General features: G+C 52.6%; 1 protein-coding gene across 1 annotated transcript; it reads left to right on the top strand.

The window, feature by feature from the left end:
• The first annotated feature begins 38 nt into the window (after window positions 1-38).
• On the top strand, window positions 39-25,256 carry MAP2K2 (mitogen-activated protein kinase kinase 2). Its single transcript, XM_037165244.2, has 11 exons — window positions 39-515; window positions 3,941-4,151; window positions 9,799-9,945; window positions 15,342-15,419; window positions 16,202-16,253; window positions 16,337-16,461; window positions 17,088-17,301; window positions 19,615-19,679; window positions 21,538-21,599; window positions 22,676-22,721; window positions 24,897-25,256. The coding sequence occupies exons 1-11, from the start codon at window positions 424-426 to the stop codon at window positions 25,005-25,007; spliced, it is 1,203 nt and encodes a 400-aa protein (XP_037021139.1). The 5' UTR covers window positions 39-423; the 3' UTR covers window positions 25,008-25,256.
• The last annotated feature ends 713 nt before the right edge of the window (window positions 25,257-25,969 follow it).

Genomic DNA, 25,969 nt, shown 5'->3' with positions numbered 1-25,969 from the left:
CTCCTAGCACAGCTCCCGTCGGTTTCCTCCTCCTTTCCGTGCGGGGGAGGCGGCCTTGCGCTTGGACTGCAGACTCCTGGCGAAGGACGGGGCGGGCCCAGCAGGGCTTAAAGCCTCGGGTATCGGGTATCGCGAGAGGACCGTCGCGATCTCGTCGCTCCCCTTCGCCCAGGCCCGCCTCCCGTGCTCCGCTGCAGCGTCAGCTTCGGTAGGGCCTCGGCACCGGCTGCGGCTTGTTGGCCTCAGCCCCAGCGCCCCTTGGTGCTTGTCGGCCCTCGTCAGCAACGCCGTCGGCCCTCGCTGCCTCGGTGCCGGCCTAGGCCGCGGCCTCGGCTCGGGTATCCCGTTGGCGCCGCCCGCTCCCGGCCCGCCCCCTATGGGCCCGGGCTAGAGGCACCGCTGCGGCCGGCTCGCGGAGCCCCGATGCTGGCCCGGAGGAAGCCGGTGCTGCCGGCGCTCACCATCAACCCCGCCATCGCCGAGGGCCCGTCCCCCACCAGCGAGGGCGCCTCCGAGTGAGTGAGCCAGGGAGGGGTGAGGACGGGTGGGGGGGCGGACCCCCTTTGGTGGTGAGGTGGGCTAGAGAGGGTCTGTGAGAGGAGGGAATGGGGTGGGAGGGGTGGAGTCCTTGAGTGATGAAGTGGGTGGGGAGGGAGTCCTGGTAGTGAGGTCGGAGTGAGGGGAGGTTCCTGTGGGGAAAAGAGGGGGTGAAGGGCCCTAAATAGTGGAAGTTTGGTTAGGGGGTCCCTGCGTAGTGGATGGGGGTGAAATGAGGTCCCTGCAGAAAAAAAGATGGGGTGTGGGGCCTCTGAGCAGTGAGAATGTAGTTGGGTGTCCCCGAGTAGTGAATTCAGGGTAGTGGTTGGGAGGAGGGCTCCTGGGGAGAGAGGGTGGGTCCAGCGGTCCCTAGTAGTGAAATCAAAGGTCTGGAGTCCTTGAACAGTGAGGTGGAGGGAGGGGGGTCCTTGCATTGTCAGGACAGGGCGAATGAGGTCCCTGGAGGTGAGGAAGTCCATACAAGATGAAGGGAAAGGTTGGCCTGAGAGACGAGGATGTGGGAGGGGTCCCTGAGGAGTGGGGAGGGGGAGGGCGGAGAAGCTCTGAAGGAATTTGGGGGGAAGGAAGCCTGAAAAGATCCTGCTAGTTGGGGGCAGGGGAGAAGCCCCTGAAGCTGGGGAGAGTGGTGAGGAGACCCAGAGGCCTAGGGAAGCAGGGAGTGAAGAGAATTTGGGGGGATATGGATGTAGGGGAAATAGGAGACACAGAGGAAAGAAGTGGGAGGCCTGCTGGGACCCCAGACAGCAGATAAGCAGAGATTCTGGATTCAGCAAAGTTTCCAGGGGCTGGAGAAGTGCAAGAGATTTGAGGCTCTGAGGCAATTAAGGGAGACAGGAGGATCTGTGGGGAAGGGGATGGAGAAGGGAGCATCTCAGGGTGGTGAGGTTACACGACAGCAGAACCTTACTGTGTCAGGGAAAGCGAGGTCATGCTAGGGTGACTGCTTGGCCCCAGAAATCCCTGGAGCCTCCCTTTTCCTGTTCTGCCTGGTGGAGCAGGTCAGGACAGTCCCAAAGACCCCTGGCTGGGGTCTCTTTGCTGTATTTGTAGTGTGACTACCATGAGAACTGGTTGTGATGGGCAAATGGTAAGTGTCTGGTGCCTCTCCTGGGGCTTGACCTTCTGCAGCCTGGGCGAGGGTTAGGAGGTGAGCCTTGATGTGCGAATTGATGTCTTTCTGTGTCTCCAAGCACATAATTCAATGTGGGGACATGTTCCTAATATTCAAAAGTCTACTCTTCTTCTTACAAGGTAGCTCTTTCTTCATATTCTCTTCTATCTGGCGTCTGATTTCCATCCCTTTAAGAATTTCCCTAGTGGAGGAAGCCAGCCATTGGGACTCCAGGGTTTTTTATAACCACAGTTGACTTGCCATTACATTTAAAATGGATTAATCAGCTGACTCCAGAATGCATTGTGGATGTCATAGGGCAGTGCTGGAGACCTTCCAGAGTCTGGCCTCAAAAGTTGTCTCTCAACCCTCCAGTGAAGAGAGCTGTGTCGCATCCATTCATTCTTCACCTTCCCACTTCCATCCATCAGTATCCTTTTTCATCGAGGTCTCAGTTCAGCAGGCATTCAGGGAACATCTACTAGGCCCTCATCCTTGGCTCAGGGGGACTCTGTGAGGAGCAGAGGCTATGAGCACATGCTGTGCAATCAGGGAGGATACAGGTTTGATTCCAGACACTGCCACTTCCTTGCACTGTGACCCTCAGGCTAGTTATTTAACCTCTCTGGGCCTATTCCCATATATGTGGGCTGGGTCTTCAAGAGATCCACCTCCCAGGAGAATCCTGAGAATTAAACAAGATGGTGTGATGGTATTCACAAAGCTCTGGTACTTGCTTAGGAAATGACACCCACCCACTGCCTCTCAGCCCCCTCTTTGCAGTAGCAGCACAGGTGACATCGCCCAGTGGCAGGTCATCTCGTTCCTGGCCTGTGTGCCCCTTTGCTTGAACCTCTTTAAATTGTAGGCAAGTTACAGTCACTTTAGGATTGGAAAGTTCCTGAGAGAACATCCAGGCTCCCGCTTCAGTCCCTTGCTCAGGTTCCCTGTATGAGATCTTCCCTGGGTGGGCAGTCAGCCTTAGCTTAAACACCCTCAGGAATTGGTGGCTGAGGACTGTCTGAGGTGGCCCATTCTCCTGTAGAGACTTTTCTCAGAGCTGCACTCACTCTCTGGCACGGTAGCCACTTGAAATGTGGCTTGTCCAAATTCAGGGCAGCTGTAAGTATAACATGCATCCTGGATTTCAGAGACTTAATATGAAAAAAATAAAGTAAATATTTGTCATTTGTTTATATTTATTGCATATGGAAAATTATTATATTTTTGATGGGTTAAATCAAATGTATTAAAATAATTTCACTTGATATATTTTTTTAATGTGGCTGTGAATTTTAAATTGCACATTGTTGTCCTAGCTTTTGGACAACACTGGGTTAGTTCTTGTGTTCATTGAGCAAAAGTCTACCTGCTTGTTGCAGGGAACTGCGTTTTACTCCAGGATTTGTCTCAAACTCAAGGCACTAGTGAAAATAGCTGATTGTTGAAATTTCCTTTCAAAGTTCCTTGAATCACTCGGTAAAGTGCAGTGTACATGTGGGTTTTTAAATAACCAGGCCCAGGAATGCGTGTGCATGTGAATGCCTAATGCGTAGTATAGTGCTCAGGGTATAATACAAGTGTGCTGGTTGAGTGGAATGCTCTGGAATTGTCTACACTGTTTAAATCAGGCCTCTCTTCTCCTCCTCCAGAGTCCATGTGTAATTCATGTAAATTACAACTTCTTCTATCTTCTGCCCATTGGTTCTTGCTCTTTGCTCTGAGACCACTGAAAATGAGGTTGCTCTTCCTGATGAGGGGTAAAGGGGGGGAAATTGGGACAGCTGTAATAGCTTAGACAATAAAATATAATTTTAAAAATGAGTTTGCCCTTTTAGCCTCATGAAGACAGGTATCCTGGTCTGGGCCTTCACTCACCTGATGCCCATTCATTTTTCCCCAGTTCCATGTCTCCTTCCAATGTGGTCAGGAAGGAGGGCTCCTCAGTCTGATACCAAGGCCATTGAACCAGAGCTGGTCCTCCAGGATCTGAGATCTCCTAACCTTTGTGAGCAGGGAAAGAGATGGTATCCTCAGTTCTCGGGGAGTCAGCCTTCTCCTCTGGGTAGCTGTGTGTTTGCAGGTGGTCTGTCTTTTCTGCTAGATCATTAACCCCTTAAGCCCGAGAAGAAGTCTGATTCATCTCTGCATCCTCCTGGCTGCAAACCCAGGGCTTGGCACTCAACAACCACATGGTAGTCTTAGCTCAGGTTGAGTCATTTTGGCAACTCAGACACTCTTCACTAACCCTTGTCCTTGGGGTCTCTGCAGAGCAAACTTGGTGGACCTCCAGAAGAAGCTAGAGGAGCTAGAGCTTGACGAGCAGCAGAAGAAGCGGCTAGAAGCCTTCCTCACCCAGAAGGCCAAGGTTGGGGAGCTCAAGGATGATGACTTCGAAAGGATCTCAGAGCTGGGAGCCGGGAATGGTGGGGTTGTCACCAAGGTCCAGCACAGACCTTCAGGACTCATCATGGCAAGAAAGGTGAGAGGTGGCCAGTAGCAAGGCAGGCATTCTGTCCCTGTGCTCTGTGGGTGGCATCTGGCGGGGGCAGGTCCCCCTAGAAATAGAGCAGTTTGAAAGGTGCCAGCCTCTGCCTTCTCACTGGCTCCTGGGCTCAGAAGCCCTCCCATCAGTGGTGGGTTCTCGTTCCCGAAAATGAGCTCGGCTTCTAGTTAGAATGTGGCAATGCTGGCTTGCCTCAAGCAGCTCTTCCCTTCTGTCACTGACTTCTGCCTTTGGGGACGGCTTAAATTCAGATTCCCAGAAAGTGAGTGGAGTTTTCAGAAAGAAGGGGGGAGATTCAAGTCCACTTAGAGTTGGCATCACCCTGAATTCACAACCAGGAGAAAGGACTGCAGGCCTAGGACAGGGCCTTTGCTGTGATAGTCCCTGGGCAGTGGGGTAACTAAACCACCTGTATGAGTCAGAGTTCTGAAGATAAGCAGAACCACAAGGGTATGGAGGCGGTGTTGGGGGGAGCCACGTTAAGGGACCCGCTTGTTTGATCATGGCAAGTGTGAAATGTGCAGGGCAGGCCAGCAGGCTGGAGACCCAGGGAAGGGCTGGTGTTGCAGCTCAAGTCCAAAGGCCACCTGGAGGCAGAATGACCTCTGTCTTTCCTCTTCAGGCCTTCAACTGATTGGATGAGGCTGCCCACTTCTGGGAGGGTCACCTGCTTTTATTGGATTCTTAGGATTTCCCTGTTAAATTACATCTAAAAAATACCTTCACAGTGACATCTAGACTTGTGTTTGACCAGACAGCTGGATACTGGGGACACATTAAGTTAACCATCACCCAACTCTTTAGTACAAACCTTGGCTCTGAGAAGTCCTGAGCCTCCCTCGTCTGGGTGCCCAGTGCATCGTCCCACTAAACATGCGGGAATAACCCTGGGGAGATGTAGGGAGTGAGAAGAGGAGGGTGTGACCTTCTGGGGACACAGGCTCCTAAACACATAACTGAGGGAACTTCATGTTGATAAATTGTTTAGGTCATACAGTCATGTTCTTTCAGACTTAGAAAGCTGCCTCTTCCTGGAAGCCCACTGTCCTGTCATTTCCCAATTGTATTCTAGGAAACCTGACCACCCCAGGCCCAGTGGATCAGTATAGGTTCCACCTTTCCTGGGAATGATGTGCTTGGTTTCCATTGGGATTTAGCTCTGTAGCTATTTCTCCTGCCTCTAGAGCACTGCCCTCCCTCCTGAAACCTATTTCTGTCCCCTCAGTGCAGGCAGCCTTTTCAAAACCAGAGCAGCCCCAGAAGTCTCTGGTCTGCCATTGCCTGAAGCACCAGGAATAAAAGGCAGATGTGAGGTTCTGACTGTAATGGGGAGGAAGGACTTGAGAAGAGTACTGGTCAGAGTTTATATCAGGGACCTAGAGGCTCTCTTGGCCCAGCTGAGGTGTTTCAGGCATCCGATGTGCCTTGTACAAACGTGAGCCCAGGAGTCTGTCTACAGCTTTATGACAGCCTGCAAAGTAAGACTTAGGAGTTTAAAATGGGGACAGACGAGTTCTGCAGTTGAGGGAGCAGTGCTGTCCCAATGCCAGCTTCTGGTACGGCCTTTCAGTCAAGGAAGATGTCGCTGTTTGGGGGAGCTGGGTGAAGAGCACGTGAGACTCTATGGATTTTGCAGCTTTCCTGTGCTGCTTTAATTCTTTCAAAATAAACTTTCTTTAAGGGTCCAGAAAATGGGGGTCAGGACCTCAGGTTTTGTTCCATGTAGACCTTAACCTCCTCCCAGCACAGGGTCAGAGCAGTGTAGGCGGTTGCAGGCATTTGGCAAATACATTGAAGAAGAAGGCTATCTCGGTGATTGATGGTCCCAGGCTGTAATTCCCTGTGGCTCAGGAGCCCTGGACTGGTGTCTGGGGGTCAGAGGCTCCTTTTAATCCATCTGAAGTGCCAGTCCACTCAGGAGGCCTGTTGCCTTTGTTCACTTGAGGGCACATAACAAAATTGATGAGACAAAATGGTTTTTTAGAAACAGTGGCCTCAGTCTTTTCTCTGCTGCCCTGGTTGGAATTACGAATTTCCCAGGAAGACTGGGATGAATTCCACGAATTGTGAGTGTGTAGGATTATCAGATCTCCGAAGGTGGCCTGCCAGCAGGTGTGAAGGTGAAGGCTGGGTGGAGCTCCTGGACGCCCATACGACTCCTGCTCTGTGGGACTCCGGCTCTGTGGGCCAGCGTCCCTCCAGCCCTTGTGATTGTCAAAGGATCATCCTAACCAGTAGGGCGGGCTGGGGAAGCAGCAAGACCAGTTCGGTAAGGCCCTAAGAAAACCGGTCTATTTCTACAGTGAGGCTTGTTCATGAATGTTTTCTGTACTCAGCATGGCTCTCCTACTTGTATGTTCTTCTGAGGGCCTTAGGAACAAAACTTCTGCATGATGACTTGGGCGAGGGGAGATCTTCACAGAGTTTCACATGTTTGTTACACACGCATGGCTCCCTTGACCACCCTGCCCTCTACTTAGAGCAGAGGAATGTGCGCTTACTTCTATCACGAAGGTCATGTGACCCGCCCAAGGCCACATAACAATACTAGCTACCATCTTTCGGTGATTGCCCGGTGTCAAAGCCAGCTCTAGAACCTTGACACGTGTTCTCATGTAAATGGGGCAACCAGATAAGTGGAGCAACTGCTTCATTTTACAGGTGAGAAAACTGAGGTTGGGTTGGGTCTTATCTGAATCGGATTTGAACCTTTGTGGTTGACCCTAACCCTGTGGAAGCTGTCAGGGCTTTGCCTCCAGAATCACTGTCTCTCTTGGCCTAGTTTGCCCCCACCCCCACCCCTGTTCCTAGCTCAGATCCCCTATCCTGCTGTAGAAACTGCCTTAAACTCCTAGACAGGCTTGGTGTTTGAACTCCCAACACCACTCCGATTTAACCAGCAGCTGGGGCTTGCTTAGCCCTGGAAATGGTGCAGTGAAGGAGCATAGGCTCAGGCCCAGTCCTGACCTGACCACCCACCAGCTGTGTGTCCCCAGGATCAAAATTCAATGTCTCAGAACCTGAACTTGCTAATCAGTGCAGGGAGAGCAGTTACCACTCCCCCCTCCCCCGACAAGGGTTATCATCAGGGCAGATTGTGACACACATGCTCAGAAACATGCCCCTGTCTTCCCATTCCTGCTCTTTGCACACTCCCAGGGGTGGCTCCTGTTCGATCCAGAAGCTTTGCTTTACAAGCCCCACATGCGGTGGACCCATTGAAATAGATCACATAGCAGCAGCCCTCACGTTCCCTCTCTACCACATCTTTCCCAAAAGCCTCTCACTTCTTGGGGCCTTATTTCACATTCACCCAACTCCAGGCTTCCAGGACCTCTGGGATCCTGTCTAGTTCTGCCCAGTTTCGTCCACCCCTTCCTCTTCTCTAAAAGCCTGGTGGATTCTTGCTCCCCTGCTACTGATTTATCTCTGGCTCCTTTCAAGTTCTTGATCAAGAACAGCTACTGAGCCCCTGAAATGCAGTTTTGTTTGGATCAGGGCATGCTATATGTGTGCCAGAGAAACAACAACTCATTAATATTTTTATGTTGATTACATGTCATTATTTCTTTGATGTGTTGCATTGAGTTAAAAGACATGAAAACTTCATTTCACCTGCCTTTTTTTACTTTATTGATATGGCAACTAAAGGATTTTTAAATTACACGTGTGGCTCATGGTGTACTTCTGTTGGACAGCACAGATATCCATCACCCTGCATTGCCCATCCATCAGCCTCCCACCTTCCACACAAATGTCAGAGCTTCATTTTCAGATCCAGCATCTCATCTTTTCAAAGCATGCGTGCATACGCATGTTGGGCATCTGGCACGTGCAGTCCCACTGGAGGAGAGAGCGTGCTGGACTTCTGGTGTGATTACCGCCCTGGGGGTGGCTGTGGGGGGTGTGCAGTGTCCCAGGGAGCACAGCCAGGGCTGGGCTCTGTGGGCTAGGGTTGGGTAGAGAAGCAAATGCCTGACAGGCCCTGAGGGCTGGAGGGCCCCAGTCAAGGAGGCACTGCCTGGGCATGGCCGGGCCACCAGGCACCCTGCTTCTAGGACCTGCTACAGTTCTCAAGGTTGCAAGGGTCATTGGCATGGGTCTATGAGCAGGTGGAGCTCCCCACATATACCCTGTGCTGCCCCCGTCCCCAAACTCGGTACACACCCCATTGTGCTCTCAAACAGCCAACTCTTTGTTCCTCTTTCTGGAGCACTGGCCCCTGTGTCACCTGAGTCTTGTATCACCTCTCCATGATTTCTCCATTGGGGCATCTCTGCCATAACTGGGCTTGTGTCACCTGCCTTTCTTACCTCTTGCTGGCATGTCTTTGAACAGGGTCATCTCTGCCATCTTTCTCCTCATCACTGACCCTTGTAACCAACTCTGTGTAAATGTCTGTTGAGTTGATAGCAGTTATTTCCATATGCCTGTGATGGGCTCTGCCTCTCTGACAAAAGGGTATAAATCACCCCTTTTTCTCATCACAGTGGCCGATACATCAAGGACTCTAAGTAGCCAGGACCTAGACCCACAGCCTTCACTCTGTTTTGCTGGGCAGTGGATCTTGGCTTGCTTAGGGTTTGTAGTTAAGTGCTGCTCTTAGCATTTTGTCCGCTGCCTTTTCTGACTGTCTCCAGGTGGTCCTTTGATTTCTCGCCTTTTGAGATGTAATGAATTTGGTGACAGTCCTGGCTGTGGGCTTGAACTCAGGTGGAAGGGCAGCTAGGATCCTCTGGAGGTAACCAGAGGCTTTCTGCCTTTGTCTCTAGCCTGGAGGTGGGAAGGGCTCCAGAGAAACCCACCCTTGAATGCCGGGCTGAGCAGAGGTGAAGTAGTCCCTTGCCATTCCATTCCCTGGGCTTGGTTCTGGGAAAGGCTAGCCCTTCAAAAGATTTGGTGGGAAGAAAACTCCTCTGAACAGAGCTTCCCCTGTAACTAGTTGAAAAATGTTTGCTCTGTTGATGGTTTATTTGTTTGTTTTTAACAGCTTTATTGAGATATAATTCACTTACTAGAACATTTACCCTTTTAGAGTATATAATTCAGTGTTTTTAGTATATTCACAGCATTGCATGTCCATTGCCAGGACCAATTTTAGAACATTTCCATCACTTCTGGTGGAAGCCCCACCAGAAGCCCCAAAGAAGCCCCAGCCCCTAGCAACCGTAAATCTACTTCCTGTCCCTGGATCTGCCTGTTCTGGGCAATCCACATAAGCGGAGTCGCATGCTCTGTGGTCTTCTGTGTCTGGCTTCTCTCACTGAGCGTGTTTTCAAGGTCCGTCCACCTTGTGGCGAGTGTCAGTGCTCCTCCTTTTCATGGTTGAGTAATGTTCCAGTGTGTAGGTGGACCACATTTCGTTTCTATATTCACCGGTTGGTGGACACTTGTATTGCTTCCATATATTAGCAGTTGTGAATCACACTGCTGTGAACACAAGTACAAGTGTGTGCATGGATGTGTGCTTTCAGTTCTTCTAGGTAGATACCTATAAGTGCATTGCTGATTGATCTTTAATGCGGTTATGAGCACCTCAAGGGCAGAGAGCCGAAGTGCCCCCTCTCCCTCCCTAGTGCCCCTCAGCATCCTGCTCCTGAACCTGCTCCCCATTTCCTTGCAGCTGATTCATCTGGAGATCAAGCCAGCCATCCGGAACCAGATCATCCGTGAGCTGCAGGTGCTGCATGAGTGTAACTCCCCATACATCGTGGGCTTCTATGGTTCTTTCTACAGCGACGGGGAGATTAGCATCTGCATGGAGCACATGGTGAGTGCAGTGGGGCACCCTGCACGCAGGGCCTAGCCGCTGTCCCCAGAGCCACCTGGGCTTACAGTCAGGGAGGCGTGACAGGATAAACGGTTCACGTAGAATGGGAAGGCAGCCTATGAAAGGAGGTCCCTTGCCTGTGTTCCTCAGGGTCCTGTCCTCAGAGATCATAGTGCCCCTCTTTTCAGGGCAGTCCTCCTGGAGCTAGTCAGTGGCATGTTAAATATATGTATAGAGTCCTTTGTTTTTACACACCAGACGCCCTCCTCCTAGCTTTCCTCCTTCACTGACTACAAGGTGCAAATCCTTTCCTGTCGGCATACAGAGAGCCATCTGGCTCTTTTTCACCACTGTTTAGTGTTCTGGCACCCACATATACCTGTAAGGGAATTTTTTTTTTTTAGATTTTATTTATTTATCTTTAGAGGGGAAGGGAAGGAGAGAGGAAGAGAAACATCAATGTACAGTTGCCTCTCATGCGTCCCCTGCTGGGAACTGGCCTGCAGGGAACCCGCCTGCAACCCCGGTATGTGCCCTGACTGGGAATCGAACCAGGATTGTCTGGTTCACAGACCCGAGCTCAATCCGCTGAGCTATACCAGCCAGGGCTTGGGAATTTATTAAATTAAGCTCTTTTATTTGTGGACACTGGAGTCCCTGCTCCATTTGGAATGATGATGCCTCAAATGTTCTTGCACAGAAGCAAACATCCCTGAAGGATAAAGTGGTACCAGTGGAACTATAGGGCCCAAGGATGCATGCAATTGAAATTTTGATCAATATCTCCAAAATGCCTTCTGAAGAGAGTATGTGTACAGCAGTTTGGGGGTTAGGGGTATCGTTTTGTGTTTAGAGAAGGAGGAAAAAGACAGACAGACAGACACGGATTTGTCGTTCCACTTATTTGTGCATTCCTTGGTCGCTTCTTGTATGTGTCCTGCCTGGCCATCAAACCCGTGACTGTGGTCTATCAGGACAATACTCGAGCCAACTGAGATACCCAGCCAGGACCAAGGCTGTTTTAAAGATAAAGCCTGGGTTTGCACCTAGCTCAGATCTGTGGAATTAGAAGCTCTGGGGTGCAGTGTAGGCACCCATCTTTTTTTCAAACCACCAGAGTGAAGTCAGCTGCACCCCCTGGTTAAGAAACTTTGGTCTTGAAGCTCAAAAATGGGTGGGATTGGGTGTAACAAAAGCAGAAGTGGTCAGGGCTGAAGGCCTCGAGGGGAAATGCCTCCAACCCTCTGCAGAGCCCAGTTGATCGGCTACCAGACTGCCTGCTCCCTTGCTGGATGACGGGCTCCAGCCTGGCAGAGCCCTTGCAAAACCAGGATGCAGCATGGCTTTAGGGACCACAGCTTCAGTGACAGCTTCGGTTATGTCTTGCAAATGTGCTACCCGTGACAGTTTTGTAATGAAGACAGGAAACAAATTTGAGCAAGTACCTGCACGAATGCATTGTGAGCAGACTTCATGGAGTAACGGCTGACAGCTGGGAGGGAGTGCCCGCCGGAAGGCACTCCCCGTCCTGCTTTACCCCTACCCAGTGTCAAGATCCCCACCAGGCCTGCAGGAGCCCATTCCTCACCTGGGAGATCCCTCTCCTGTCTGCCTGTCTACAGGGCAAAGTCACTGTGTAGACAAGAATCAAGTAGGGAGAGGACGGAAGTCACTCTGTGGTCTGAGGGGAGCCTCTATACTGTAACTCCTCCTCCTTCCTCCCCTCCCTGCTCTCCCTTCTCCCCCTCCTTCTCTTCTCTCCTCCCTCCTTTTTCCCTCCTCTCCTCTCTCCATTTTCCCTCCTCTCCTGTGCTCCTGGCCACCCCTACCTAGCCTCCCCGAACATCGTGAGAATCTGAGCCCTGGCTGGTGTGGTTCAGTGGACCGAGCAACAGCCTGTGAACTGAAAGGTCGCTGGTTCAATTCTCAGTCTGGGCACATGCCTGGGTTGCAGGCCAGGTCTCTGGTTGGGGGCCCTGTGAGAGGCAACCTATATCTCTCACACACTGATGTTCTCTCTCTTTCTCCCTTCCCCTCTCCCTCAAAGTAAACAAATAAAGTCCTTTAAAAAGAGAGAAAGAATTTAAAGTCACCTTTTTCCTGCATGAAAGGGGGAGTGGCACAGTCTGGCACCCCTCTGCGCCCGCTTCTGTTCTTGGTGAACGTAAAATGTCAGTTTCCAGTACGTGATGTCTGCACCCCAGCAGCATGCTGTATGAGCCACCAGGAGGCGGAGGACGAGTACTAGCCATGTTTATTGTGCTCATCCTTTAAAAGTTCCTAGTTGGATTTTTTTGGTCACTTTTATACCAAGCATACCAGGACAGAGCAACTATGTAATGCCTCAGTGAAAAGACAAGCTAAGTCGAGGCCTGTGCTCTCCCCTGATTGGAGTTATGTACCACAAAACTCGGAGGCCACTGAGTTTCAGGGATGAGATGAGCTTAAAGAGGGGGGCTTGGTGAGGAAGGCAGGAAGAGAGCAGATGGCACCGGATCAACAAAGGGCCTTTGCTGTCAGTTCTCCTTAGTATTTCCACATCCAATAAACCCCTGCAGAATTGATAGGCGTGTGCGTGGGCTTTCCCTCTTGGTGGGACATTTCTTCTTTGTGTGTTCCTGTCCACATTGTGGGGCACTCCGCATGGCGGTGGAGACAGCGCCCTGGGGTCAGGCCTGGGCCCCACTGCCCACCTCTCAGCACGTGGCTCTGGATGGGATTCTCACCCCTTCTTGTCCATCAAGCGAAAGGTGGAGGTAGTGCCTTCCCCTGGTCCTGGTCACACTGGATGTTGAATAAATACCACCATTGTGACTGGGGTCATTTTTCCATATTTCTCTGTCACTTTCATTTCTCTCTTTTCACCATGGCGACATCCCACCTGATCAGTATCCTACATTGTGGAACCATTCCCGGGTGGAGGGCAAGGCTTCATGTCTGCACAGGGCCATGTGGGAGTTGGCTCTTATTTATCCTTGGGAAGGTTCCAGCGGCAGCTTTTGAGAAAAGATCCCTCATTGATAATAAAGCCCAGATTCAGCAGAGAACATTTTGCCTCATCTAGCCAGAGTGTGTTGGCCTTTGGGGCTGGGGGACAGCAGGGCTGGCAGTTTCCGGGTGGCCTGAGACTTATGGGGGAAGCTCAGGCATGTACCCAGGGGGCATCAGGTATCCCAGGGCAGAGTAGCTGGGGAGCTCCTTACTGAAGCTGCTTACCACTAAGGGGCTCTAGTCAAACCCACTGAAGAATGTGCCCCCTCTTCCTGTAATAATGAAAAATCAAACCCATCGTTAGTAGGGGACGGAAGGAATGCCACTGGGCCACTCTGCAGTAGAAACAAAGTCAGCCCGTGTGAACCAAATTAGAAAATCTCCAATGGGAGAAAGATGCATGATATGAACCCACTTATGTATATATTTAAAACTCTCTTTCTCTGTGCATATGGATGTGTATGCAAATGTGCAGAAGGATCGGGAACACTGTAAGTCACACTTTGGGGGAGGCAAGTGGAATCACTGGGGGATCAGAGTATCACTTAGTTACACTTAAATTTTTATTAAAATGCACATTCATGTACCACCTGCTTGATAAAAGTAAGATTTTAAGAACGTTTAAAACACATGCACACAAAATGAAACTGTCTGGTCACGCATAAAGATAGATTTGGGGTCAGAAAGACCTAGTTGTGACATCTCCTGCACCACATCCTGTGCATGTGACTTGAGTGAATGAGTTACCTTCTTCGCTGCAGACCGGGGGGCCTGGGGACATTGTCACAACTAGGGAGATGTTGGTGGAGGTCAGGGATGCTGCTCGACGCCCCACAGGATCCGGGACAACCCTACAGATAATGGCCCGGCCCCAGGGTTCCCAGTGCCATGGGGGACACCCTGTAGAGTGAGCAGTACTGTCCTTCACGGAGATGCTTTGCGTTAACTCCTGAGACCCCGGCCTGGTGCCTGGCCCACCATAGTCTCCCTGGCGATGTGTGAGCATCACACACCTCTATGAAAATTCAGAATGAAACGATCTGTGTTAAGGAACAGGGATTACAGTTAAAAAAATTTTTTTTAATTCTTTTAAGGTTGATTGATAAAACAAGAAATGAGAAGAATAGAAGGAATTTCCATCTCGCCCTGCAGGTAGAGCGGAGCGGGCCGGGCACCCTGGTCAGAGGAGGCTCACCTTCCTGGGTCCCTCCTCGACCACACCCACCCTCTACAAGTTTGGGTCCCTTGCTTGTTGACAGAGTCACACACATTCTTAAAGCTTCAAAGTGCATTGGGTTGTCTGGATCTCTCCACCGCGAGCACAGCTAGAGTGCCAGAGAGGGTAGACCGGGGCATCTCAGAGGCTTCTCCCCGCCCCAAGGGAAACAGGAGGTGTCCCAAAGAAGTGGCACCTGTGGGGCTCCTAGAGCAACGCAGTGGGGGGACGCAGGTTCTGGGGCCACCTGTCTGCCAGTTCAAATGATGGCCTTGCCTAACCCCTGAGCCTAGGCTCCACTTTCCTCTCTGGAGTGCAGAGGAGAACAAGGCAGGCTCTGGCCCCAGGTTGGAATTTGGCCATGTCCACCTGAAGTCCTAGGGGCCCTGGCAGGCATATCCTCAGAGCCCCGCCTCTGAGGAGGCATCCAGCCAGCACCAGCAACACCCTGAGTTTTGGTCTCCAGATTTGTTGCCAGGCAGCCTTGCACAAGACTGTTATTTCTGTTATTTCCTCATTGTCAGGTGGATTAGGGGCTACGCCCAGGGTGAGGTGGGGAGGAGCAACTGGGGTGACCTGTGTCAGGTTTTTTACAGGTTAATCCCCTGTGTGATGGTGGCAAGCACAGGACAAGACCTAAAGAAAGGGGCAGAGCTATCATCCCCAGGTGTCCTCTGTGCCGCTGGGACAGCAGGTCCCTTCCTAACTAGGCGGGGGTGGGGGGTGGTAGGGGAAAGGCCAGTCTGCTTGGCTGCCTTTCTCTTATGGTGGGCGCTTGGGGGCATCACCTTTGCTCTCAGTCCCTGTCCCACTTGGGGCCGTGACAAGAACCCAGGCCCAGAAGTGGATAGGTCTATCTCATACGCCCTTGAGGTGGTTTCATTTGCAAGCCTGGTGGCTGGGCCTGCTGCTGTAGTGGCAACCTCAGGATAGCTGAGTCACGAGGAGCATGCAGGTACTCTTTCCTCTTCTGCACTAGATGTGCTGTCCTAAGGCCAAGGGTTGCCTTTAGCTGTGGTCTGGCCCCTGTTTCCTGTGGAGAAAGTCAGGCATCAGCTCTCCGGGAACCAAGAAAATGCTGCATCTTTATACCTGTCACCTGAGCATTCCTCTGGGATTCATCTCTGCAGCGGCCCCACCCGGCCGCCTGCTCAAAGCACTTGCTTTCTCTCCCCTGTGCTGCCCCCAGGATGGTGGCTCTCTGGACCAGGTATTGAAAGAAGCCAAGAGAATTCCAGAAGAGATCCTGGGGAAGGTCAGCATTGCGGTGAGTGTGCAGGCGCCACTCCCCTAGCCAGCGTGGCACTGGGAGCGGGCATGTGCTCCTAACCCCGTGCTGGGTTGCTTTATTCTTGTTCCTGCCCTCTCCACAAGGCCGGTGGTGTGTGTCACCTCACCTCCTGCAAAGAGGAAGAGTGCTGACGCCAGTCTCCACCAGCTGTGGTACTAAACAGGGGCATCCATTTGCCCATAAAATAGGAGCAATGCTTTCCTGCCCCATACAGGTGCCAGGACCCAGGTGGTGTGGTCCCAGGCACACAGCATCCCCCAGAGCAATATCTTCAGTGTCTCCTCTCTGACTTGGTGACAGCCACCATACCCTTTACCCTGTCAGTCTGGGGAAGGTCCTCAGCACAGCTCTGACACCAAAGTACTCGACAGATGATACATATTGGGTGGGTCCAACTTGTGAGGCAGGGTGGCTAGCTGGACACTCACAACCCAACTAACAGTGTGTCAGGTCTTGTCTCAGCTTCCCTGGGTCTCAGCCCCTCCCCGGAGACGGAGGGGATGGCAGTGGCTACCTCGTGAGTAGGTGGGTAGGCAGGTGGTCACGTGAGAATCAGTGAGGTCGGCATCTGTACCCACCAGTTTGGGCGGCGCTGCCATCACTTTGCCTCTTCCCTTGCTTGTCCCTGTCTGAAAATGGGTTCCCTGAGCTCGTCCCACACTCTGTCGCCACTCAGATCTGGCTCATAAGCCTGTCCAAGGAGGCTTCCCCACATGGTGCTTGCCCTGCTCACCTCCTACCCTGTGACTCCTTGGCAGGTTCTCCGGGGCCTGGCATATCTCCGGGAAAAGCACCAAATCATGCACCGAGGTAAGATGCACAGGAGCCCCTCCTGGGCGCTGAGGCCAGCGGGTGGGCCTGAGCCATGCCTCACCCGCTGGCTCTGCTCTCAGATGTGAAACCGTCTAACATCCTCGTCAACTCCAGAGGGGAGATCAAGCTGTGTGATTTTGGGGTGAGCGGGCAGCTCATCGACTCCATGGCTAACTCCTTCGTAGGAACTCGATCCTACATGTCTGTAAGTCCTCCGAGAGGCATTTCAACATTGCCTGCCGCATCTTCCTCCCTCTCCCTTTGGCTCTTCCCCATTTTCCAGAAGCTTTTTCAAAAGCCTGCATGTCCTCATGGATATACTGTCTTCTTTCTTTGCTGTATTTCTTCTCTCCAAAATTCTAATTTCCACCATGTTCTCACTCAGGTTTGTCTCTGGGAATGCCTGCCTAGCTCCTTCCCACTGGTAATAGAAATCCAGTCAAGGAGAGTAGTCAGTTAATATCTGGGCTGAGAAACTAGCCCCCAGGTATTATTTTAGGACACATCTGGGTAATGACTGGAGCAAATTCTGAGAATTTAGTCTTGGAATTTCTGTCTTGGGACAGTCATCCTTTTCCAAAAGTGTCAAGGGTTTGTGCGGGGTTTTAAGGGCTGCTTCCAGTCCGGGATGGAAGCTTCCGTCTCCCGAGGTGGGTAGAGGGAGGAAACAGAATCACTCTGGTCTCCTTGGGGGTGGCAGGGGTCAGGATGGGGCTGAGAGGGAGCAGTAGAGAGACACTTAGATGCCACCCTTGGCCCAGCGAGCCACCGCAGGTGGCAGTGTTCACCTGTCTCCTTTTGGACCTTTCTTTCCTCTGTCTTACCCAACAGCCGGAGCGGTTGCAAGGCACTCACTACTCGGTGCAGTCGGACATCTGGAGCATGGGCCTGTCCCTGGTAGAGTTGTCCATTGGAAGGTACCCCATCCCCCCACCGGATGCCAAGGAGCTGGAGGCCATATTTGGCCGGCCCATGGTCGATGGGGCAGAAGGAGAGCCTCACAGCATCTCGCCACGCCCAAGACCCCCCGGACGCCCCATCAGTGGTACGGCCTAAGTCTGGCCCTTCCGGTCTGGATGGGCATTGACCTGTGCAGGGAATGCCGTGTCGGAAGATGGCAGCTGACTCCCCTCTGGCCCCTCTTGGCACCACCTGTCCCCTGGGCCTTTCTAACTGCGGTCAGCAGTCCTTAGATGGTCCCAAGGCTTTTAGGGACGTGCTGGAAGCAGCACTCCTGACCTGTGCCATCCGGGACAGCTGCACCTGTTGTTACCAGCTGGTGGGATCTAGAAACCAACCCCTCAGCCAAGCCACTGGTTGGGTTGGTTTTTCCAACATTTTATCACAAAAACATCCAGGCATACAGAAAGGCCAAAAGGCTTGCCCAGTGAATGAATGTATGCCCACTGCCAAGCCGCTGCCCAGAACGATCTGCTGTGTTTGGGCCAAGCCTTCCTGGGAGACCCAAAATTGAAGGGAACTTGACTCAGAATTTCCTTGGATGGTTTGTTGGACACACAGGCAGCACAGCATGGGAAGGGACAGGAGGCTAGAGGGGCACTGGGCTCCCAGACAACTTGCAGTGGCCACCTGTAAGGCAGTAGACTAAGGGGTAGCCACCAGTGATGCAGTGGGCTAAGGGGTGCAGGCTGATGCTCTGATGCTTCCATCACTTTGAGTAGGGGGCCAAGGGGGAGAGTCACAGATCAGGTGGTAACCTGGGAACAGCACTTGACAGGAAGGGAGTCGAGTTAAATGAGAGTCCAAAAGAACATACAATGGACTGTGCTCAATTGGTTTCATAACAGTTTTATTGAGATAGAATACAGTAGCATATGATTCACTCTTTTCAAGCACATAATTATATAATTCAGTGGATTTTGATATCCTCATGAGGTTATATCCGATCACCTCTATCTAATTCCAGAACATTCCATTACCCCAAAAGGAAACCCCATCTCTGTCCCCTCTCCAGCCCTGGTACCCACAAGTCTACTTGCTGTCTCTGAGTTTGTCTGGACATCTCACGTAAACAAGTCATGCAGTGTGTGGGCCTTTACGTCTGGCTTCTCTCACTGAGCATTGTTTTTTCTTTTTCTTTTTAAGATTTTACTTATTTATTTTTAGAGAAAGGGGAAGAGAGGAAGAGACATCGGTCTGATGCCTCTTGTCCTGACCAGGAATTGAACCAGCGACCTTTCAGTTTTGCAGACCAGTGCTCAATCCACTCAGCCACATCACCAGGGCGAGCATCATGTTTTCAGGGTTCATCCATGTTCTAGCAAGTGTCAGTGCTTCACTCCTTTTTTTAAAAAAAATCTTTTTTAAAAAGATTTTATTTCTTTATTTTTAGAGAGAGGGGAATGGAGGGAGAAAGAGAGGGAGAGAAACATTAGTTGTGGTTGCTTCTCATGTGCCCCCAGCTGGGGACCTGGCCTGCAACCCAAGCATGTTCCCTGACTGGGAATCAAACAGGCGACCCATTGGTTCTAAGGCTGGTGCTTCACTCCTTTTCATGGCCAGATAAGATTCCTCTGTATGGATGGACCATGTTTTGTGTCCATTCACCATTAAGGGACACTTACAGTGTCAGATGATGATGTTCACAGTATTTTTAGATCCAGACCTTCCCCTTTACTGGGGCCACACTCAGACTGCCAGGGTGTCTTGATTTCCTCTATGCGAGAATCTTGCCCCCATTGATGTCCTTAGGCTTTGCCTCTGTGCCTCCCAGTCCAACTCCCAAATGGCCTCCTTGGTGTTCTCCCCCAGCCTCTTCCCAGCTGAGAAAAGTGGGTCATGCCCAGCCACCTTGGCCTGCCAGCACCTCCTCCAGCCCCTGCTCCAGCCCTCATGCCCGTTTCAGGACAGGACAGAATGCAAAAGTCTAAGTGCCAAACCCAGACCTGGCCAGCTGAGTCTGGGACAGGTCAGCCACCCCCAGCTCACCACCCCTCCTGGGGTGTGTCTGGGGCTATTGTTGTCAACACCTGACACTCCATAGAGGGTCATCCTGCTTGTAATCAGCAAACCGCCACCACTGAGCACTGCACCTGTGTGCTGCTAAGCACAGGGCTGTGACGGCACCACCTGGACGCAGCGCCACGCCAAGTGTCTGGCTGCTCAGACAATGCACCTGTTCGTTTTGGTGCTTTATTTTGTTTTTTAATTCATTAGGAGTGAAGTTACTTTCCCAGAAAGTGAACTTAGTAGTCAGGCCAGGGGAGCCTTCCCCAGTTCAGGCCAGTGTGGGCAGAAGAGTACCTGGCTTACTCCGCATGCTCAGACCTTAATGCCCAACGGAAACACACCAGCCACTTACCCATCTCACCCCCATTTCTATTTCTCCCCTGGACAGGTCATGGGGTGGACAGCCGGCCAGCTATGGCTATCTTCGAACTGCTGGACTATATTGTGAATGAGGTGGGTGCTGAAAGCATGTCTTCCCGCTGACGGAATTATGCTGTTGCTGCAGGAATGCATTCCCAAAAAGAAGGGAACATACAGACTGGATTTTGTTGGGGAGGGAGCCATGGGGAGAGTCAGAGACAGTTCTTTCTTTCTTTCTTTTTTTTTAAACAAGATTTTATTTTATTTTTTAGTGGGGGAAGGGAGGGAGAAAGAGGGAGAAAAACATCAATGTGCGGTTGCCTCTTGAATGCCCCCTACTGGAGACCTGGCCTGCAACCCAGGCATGTGCCCTGACTGGGAATCAGACCTGCCACCCTTTGGTTCACAGCCTGCACTCAATCCACTGAGCTATGCCAGCAGGGTGGAGACCGTTCTCTTTCAATAGGAGGTTATCAGGTATAAAAATACATGGCCTTACTTCTGGCCATACTGCAGAAATCCACCTCTCCCCAAGGGACATGTTTTTGTGTTTTTAGAGATGAAGCCAGAATTCCCACCGCAGCCCCCTCCAAGGCCAGTACCAAGGGTTTGGGCCAAGGAGCTGGGCTGCTCCAGGAGAGCTGTTACCCAACATTTCTTTCTCTGAGCATCTTGGAGCCAGTGTGGGTGAAGTCATAAATAGTCCCACTTCCTCGAGGAAAGTCAGGGTGTGCCCTCCCCCCCTTCTGGGAAGGAGGCACAGAGACCAGGAGGGGTGGTGTGAATAGTACCATTGTACTGACAGGTAAGCCAAGGCCTAACGGTGGAAACAGCCCCCTTAGAGATTTGCAGCTAGGAAGGGGAAGAGCAGGGCCCGACCCTGAAGCCTCCCTCTCAGCCAGGTCTGCTCATCCCCCTTGGGCTGCTGGGCTGACGTGTGTTTTCGGTGGCCCTCTGAGTCAGGGCAGAGAAGTAGGGAGGCCAGGCTGCCCCGTGGTGTGGGGCTTGGCCTGGGCTGAGTGGCCTGGGCGAGCCTTCAGTGGAGACAGAACAGGGCGGGGTACCTGGTGACACAGCTCTGCTTGTACCCCACAGTGCCACCCAGTGAGTGCCTCCCGCCCTGAGTGGGGCAGCTGGGTGCTGGGACTGGGGAGGTGGACGAAGCTGAGGAGGAAGCCCTGCGGTTTCCACTCGGATGGTCTCTGCCCACGGCCTCTCCGTCAGGGGCCTGATCCTGCCCCTGACTGTCCCCACTCTGGGACGTGTGTGGCAGGCCAGGAACCTTAGGCTCCCCTAGCTTTCAGGCCCAAATCCTTGTAACTAGCCACCCCCTTGGTCCAGACCCACATCTCATTCAAGACACCCACAGGCCAGGGCCGGTGTGGCTCACTTAGTTATAAGGTTGTCTTGTAGACCAAATGTCACGGGTTCAACTCCTAGTCAGGGCACACGCCCAGGCTGAGGGTTTGACCGCCTGGTCAGGGGGCTACAGGGAGGCAACCAATAAGCGTTCCTCTTTTACATCAGTGTCTCTCTGTCCCTCCCTCTCCCCCCCCCACCTCCCCCGCTCTCTCTCTGTACCTTCCTTTCCCCCCTCTCTAGAAGAAGCGAAAAACAATTTCCTTGGGTGAGGATTAAAAAAAAAAAAAAGACACCCACAGAGGTGGGTGGCTCAGACAGTGTGAGAGCACTCTCGTCCATAAAATGAGGGGGAGCCCTGCTCTCCTTTGCTGTGGAACCAGTGTGACCCCCAAATGAGAGCTTTCCAAAGAAAACCCTGGGAGAGTCCAACCTGGTTGGCAGAGCTGGTGGCAGGTCCTGCTGGAAGCTGCTTGCAGAGATGTAGGGTCCCTGAGTGCCATGCTGCCCACACACACAGGGCTGGGAAGTCCGATCTGCGGCTCCAGGGGCATCGTAGACGTAACTCCCACGTGTCTGCTCTCTCCCACAGCCCCCTCCTAAGCTGCCCAGTGGTGTCTTCACCCAGGACTTCCAGGAGTTTGTGAATAAATGGTAAGGTGCCACAGCCTTCAGTGCAGTCTCAGGTGGGCAGGGCTGGGTGCCAGTCCCTCAGAAGCCCACCTGCCCCCTGGAGTGGGTGGGCCACCAACACTCCCAGCCATCAACCTAGATGCGTCCTTCCTAACTGGCCCTGGCCAGACCCCTCTTCGAAGCCTACCACTCAGGAATGCTGGGCGGGTGGCAGCATCCTGTAGGACACCTGTGGTTACCTGAGAGCCCAGATTCCCTTTCTAAGGCTGCTAAGTCACTGTTCAGCTGCCATCCCCAGCTCATCCCCCTTCCCAGAGTGAACCGGCATCACAGGCACTTTGGAAGTAAAGCTGTTCCCATCTTCTGCCAGCACACTCCCCTAAGCCCTCAAGTCCTACTGCCTACCAGCTTCCAAACGAGCCTTTTTAGCCAGATTCTGGGAAATGATCGTCTGTTCTGGACGATCCCACCTTCTGAAGAAGGGCCTCCGGCCAAAGACCAGGAGGGAGGGGCCAGCACCACCCCACCCACCTTTAGGGCCATCCAGCCTGTCAGGGCTGGCTGCCTTCTGGGGACTGCATGACTTGCAGCTGCAAACCTGCCTGGTGGTGAAGGTGCTGCTGGCCTTTTGTATGACCTCTGGCCAATGCCATGTGGCTCAGATCTGGTTATCCTTTATCCGTGTGAACATTTCTATATCCATGCAAGGTTTTCTCTGTGTTTGAAGATCTACCATTCACCCCAAGCTGCTTTCAGCAGCTGCATTAGGCAGTTCTGCTTTTTTGGAGGAAAAAGTTCCATTTTGATGATCGGACTCCCAGACTTTGGCGGTTTTACTGGAAACGGAGCTGCGGTTGCTTCTGGGCCTCTGACTTGGCGGCAGCTGGGGGTTTCCCCACCTTTGCCCCCTTTCCCTCTTGTCCTGGCCTCAGACCCCTGCCCGAGGCGTCTTGACCTTGCACCACAGGGCAGCGCTGGAGCCCTCACCCCTGGAGACCAGGCAGCAGAGTGACAGCAAGTCCCCATGGCCACCAAATAACTGCCCTGTCTTGTCTCCCCATGTTCTGTCTTGTTGCCCCACCTCATGGAACCCCCAGCCTCATTAAGAACCCAGCCGAGCGAGCAGATCTAAAGATGCTCATGGTGAGTGATGCTGCGGATTCTGGGATCACTGGGGGTGCAGGCTGCCACCCAGGGCTCTTTCCACTTCCTCAGGAAAGGAAGACCCTGGCCAGGCCTCCTGACCCAGCTTTTGTCATGGGGTGCTGGAGGACCCCTGTGAGCCTCCTCGTCCACAGTGGGAATGATCCAGAGCGGTCTCTGCCCTCTCAGCCCTTAGGGGAACATAAGGACTTCAGCGGTGCCTGGGTGGGATTGTTTCTGGAAAATGATGGGCTCTAAGCCTCCTGGGCCACTCCCACCGTAGGCTTGTCAAGTCCCCCACAGGTCAGGGAGGCCATAGAGTTGGTGCCTTCCTTTCATGTCCACACCTTTCAGTGTCCTTAAAAACCAAGGTGGCCACTGAAACTCACCTCCCCCTCTCGGGACCTTTGCATAGGTTGCTGCTTCTCCCTAGGGCACGCTTCCTGCCGCTCTTCAGGCTTGCCTGCAGCGCCGCCTCTGAGAAGGCCCGGCACCGAGTCTAATCCCACCACACTGTTAGTTGTGCAACAGGCGTTCTCCCGGTTGTAGTCACTGTTTGCCTTGGTCAGGATAGGAAGCCTAACCAGGAGCACTGTGGGGGAAGGGTGCGTGATACAAGAAACCCACAGCTACTGTAAAATATACAAACATGAAATAGAGAAACATATTCATGTTGAAATCCCTGCTAGTGTTTAGTGCTTCCCCCTCCCAGCTTTCCCCTTCGCACTGTGCAGGGCAGCCTTCCAGCTATGTCTGTACCTGGGGAAAACTCTGCTGCTTGGGGCCAACGTTGCACCCACTCCTCCTATTGCCCTGAGACCACAGGAGTTCTGTTCCCTTCTTTGGCTTTTCCCCCAAACTTGGACCAACCTTCAGGAAGACGAGGGTGGTCTCGCCTGCTCCCAGCTTACAAAGGAGGCGGCAGTTGGGGCCCTGGCGAGGTGCCTCAGCTGATTGGAGCATCATACCATACACCGAAAGGTCATGGGTTTGATTCCCAGTCTGAGCACATAACTAGGTTATGGGTTCTGTATCCAGTCAAGGCATATATGAGAGGCAACTGATCAATGTTTCTCTCTTTCTCTTTCTTTTTTTCTATCTAAAAAGCAATAAAAAATATATCCTCGATGAGGATTTTTTATTTTGTAAAGATTTTATTTATTTATTTTTAGACAGAAGGGAAAAGTGGAAGAAAGAGAAGGAGAGAAACATCAATCAATGTGTGGTTCCCTCTCATGTGTTCCCTGGTGGGGACCTGGCCTGCAACCCAGGCATGTGCCCTGAGTGGGAATCAAACCAGTGGCCCTATGGTTTGCAGGCCGATGCTTAATCCACTGAGCCATACCAGCCAGGGCAGGGTTTTTTTAAATTTTTTTTTTTAATGCAGGCAGCAGTTGGGGTCTTGATGTCACATGGGAAGACTAGACCCCTCCATGGACTCCAGGGTCCTGCTCTCCTGCCCTGGGCCGCCCTTCCAGGCTCACCCTGGTTAGAAAGCTTCCACTCACCCTACCCATCCCAGAACCAAGAAGCTCTAGTGTTCTGCTGTTCCTGCTGGAACCTCCAAAATTAAATGACTTAAAACGAAATGGATGCACAAACCCATGCTTCAGCCTCATAAGCCGTATTTAAAGGGCCCAGGAGCCTCTTGTGGCCGGGGCAGCCATATTGGACGGTACTTGCAAGGACTTGTACCTTCACAGGCAGTTCCATTCCAGATCATATGGTCTCAATCTGGAGCGACTCTGCCTGCAGGGGACACTAGGTCATGTCTGTTGATATCTGTGGTTGTCACAAACTAGAGATACTCCTGTCATTGAGTGGGTGGGGGCCAGACATGCTGGGTCACCACTCCAGAGTACCCAGGACAGCCCCCCAGGACTCACCTGGCCCCAGTGTCAGTAGTGCTGAGGCAGAGACCCGGGTTCCAGGGGGCTGTGGCAGCCTCCCTCTCCCACCGAGACCTTGTGCTATATCGGGGTGGCTTTGGGCATAGCACTTCCCTGCTCTGGGTTTGCTTTCTCTCCGCGTCCTGAGTGTGTCCCCCTGCACGGAAGGACTTTTCTCTTTTGGGGTTTTAGTCTTGGATGGCCTGCCAGGTCTGAGCAGAAGCCTGGTCCCCTTCCCCTCCCTGCAGACACAGGGCTGTTCACCACACCTCTTCTTCCCTTTCAGAACCATGGCTTCATCAAACGGTCCGAGGTGGAAGAAGTGGATTTTGCTGGCTGGTTGTGTAAAACGCTGCGTCTGAACCAGCCCAGCACGCCTACGCGTACCGCTGTGTGATGGGTCCAGCAGGCTATCTGTCCGAATCCCATCTACCTGCCCTTCCCGCCCAGGACAGACTGGCTCCTCCCTGCCTCTCCTGCCGAGCCTCGGAGACAACGTGCACACGGCGGCACATTCACTTCCTCTTCTACCTGTCCCAGCCGAGGGCCCTCTGCTCTCGGGGGAAGGGTGACACTGCCCATGTTGTCTCAGAACCTGCTTACTTAGGTTTGAAAACACAAAACAGGGAAAGAAAATGCAAACCAAGCCCACTGTACTTGTTCCGTTTGTTCTTTGGGTGTCAGCCTCCAGTCCCACCCCAGGAAGAACAGTGTCCCTTGAGGTAGCCCTCGCCCCCAGCCAACTGGGCCACAGAGAAATTGGGGTCGGGGTAGCGTCGGGAACTGGCTTCACCCTTTTTGCAAAGGGATGAAGCCTCGGAGGGAACCCCAAGACATTGGGGTCTTTCAACAAAACGGGAAGCCCTGCCTTGTGTTTCTCTGTGTCATCCCCCTGCCTGACACCAGCCCCCTGAAAGGTGCCCCTCAGCAGCCCCAAAGAGCAGTCAGCTGGTTGGTTGTCATGAGGTCCACTTCCCCCCAAGCCACTGCTGCCTCCTGTCATACAGCCTGGTAGAGGCAACCCTGCCTGTCATCAGCAGGGTATGACCTGCCCCAAAGGGGTCCTGGTCCTCTCCTGTGCCTTAGGAGCAGTCAATTCAGGTCCTCATAGTGGCAGCCGAGCTGCCACTCGACTTGCAGAAAGGAAGTGTTGGGTTTCCAAGCTGTTGGTGTGGTTGAAACCCCCAGCCGATCCAGTAGATAAGGCCTGTGCTCCCCTCGCCTGCACATGTGGGCGGGTGGCACCCTCAGTCAACCCTGCTCGCCTGGAGTGAACCAAGAGTAACCATCCAGAGCACGTCACTCTTCTGGGCCCTTGAACTGTTCGTCCATAGCTGGTTGTAAAACAGTGGCGGTAGG

Source organism: Artibeus jamaicensis, unplaced genomic scaffold, assembly GCF_021234435.1.
Source record: "Artibeus jamaicensis isolate MK-2021 breed Jamaican fruit bat unplaced genomic scaffold, CSHL_Jam_final scaffold_537, whole genome shotgun sequence".
NCBI classification, from domain to species: Eukaryota; Metazoa; Chordata; class Mammalia; order Chiroptera; family Phyllostomidae; genus Artibeus; species Artibeus jamaicensis.
Note: the sequence above shows the minus strand (reverse complement) of the source record. Positions and strands in the feature narration are given on the sequence as shown.

Bases quoted from the DNA above. Each gene is read 5' to 3' on its own strand.
- MAP2K2 (XM_037165244.2), top strand. From the start codon at position 424: ATGCTGGCCCGGAGGAAGCCGGTGCTGCCGGCGCTCACCATCAACCCC. The intron at 15,420-16,201 runs GTGAGTGTGCAG...ACTCCTTGGCAG, and splicing joins TGGGGAAGGTCAGCATTGCG to GTTCTCCGGGGCCTGGCATA. The intron at 19,680-21,537 runs GTGGGTGCTGAA...TCTCTCCCACAG, and splicing joins TGGACTATATTGTGAATGAG to CCCCCTCCTAAGCTGCCCAG.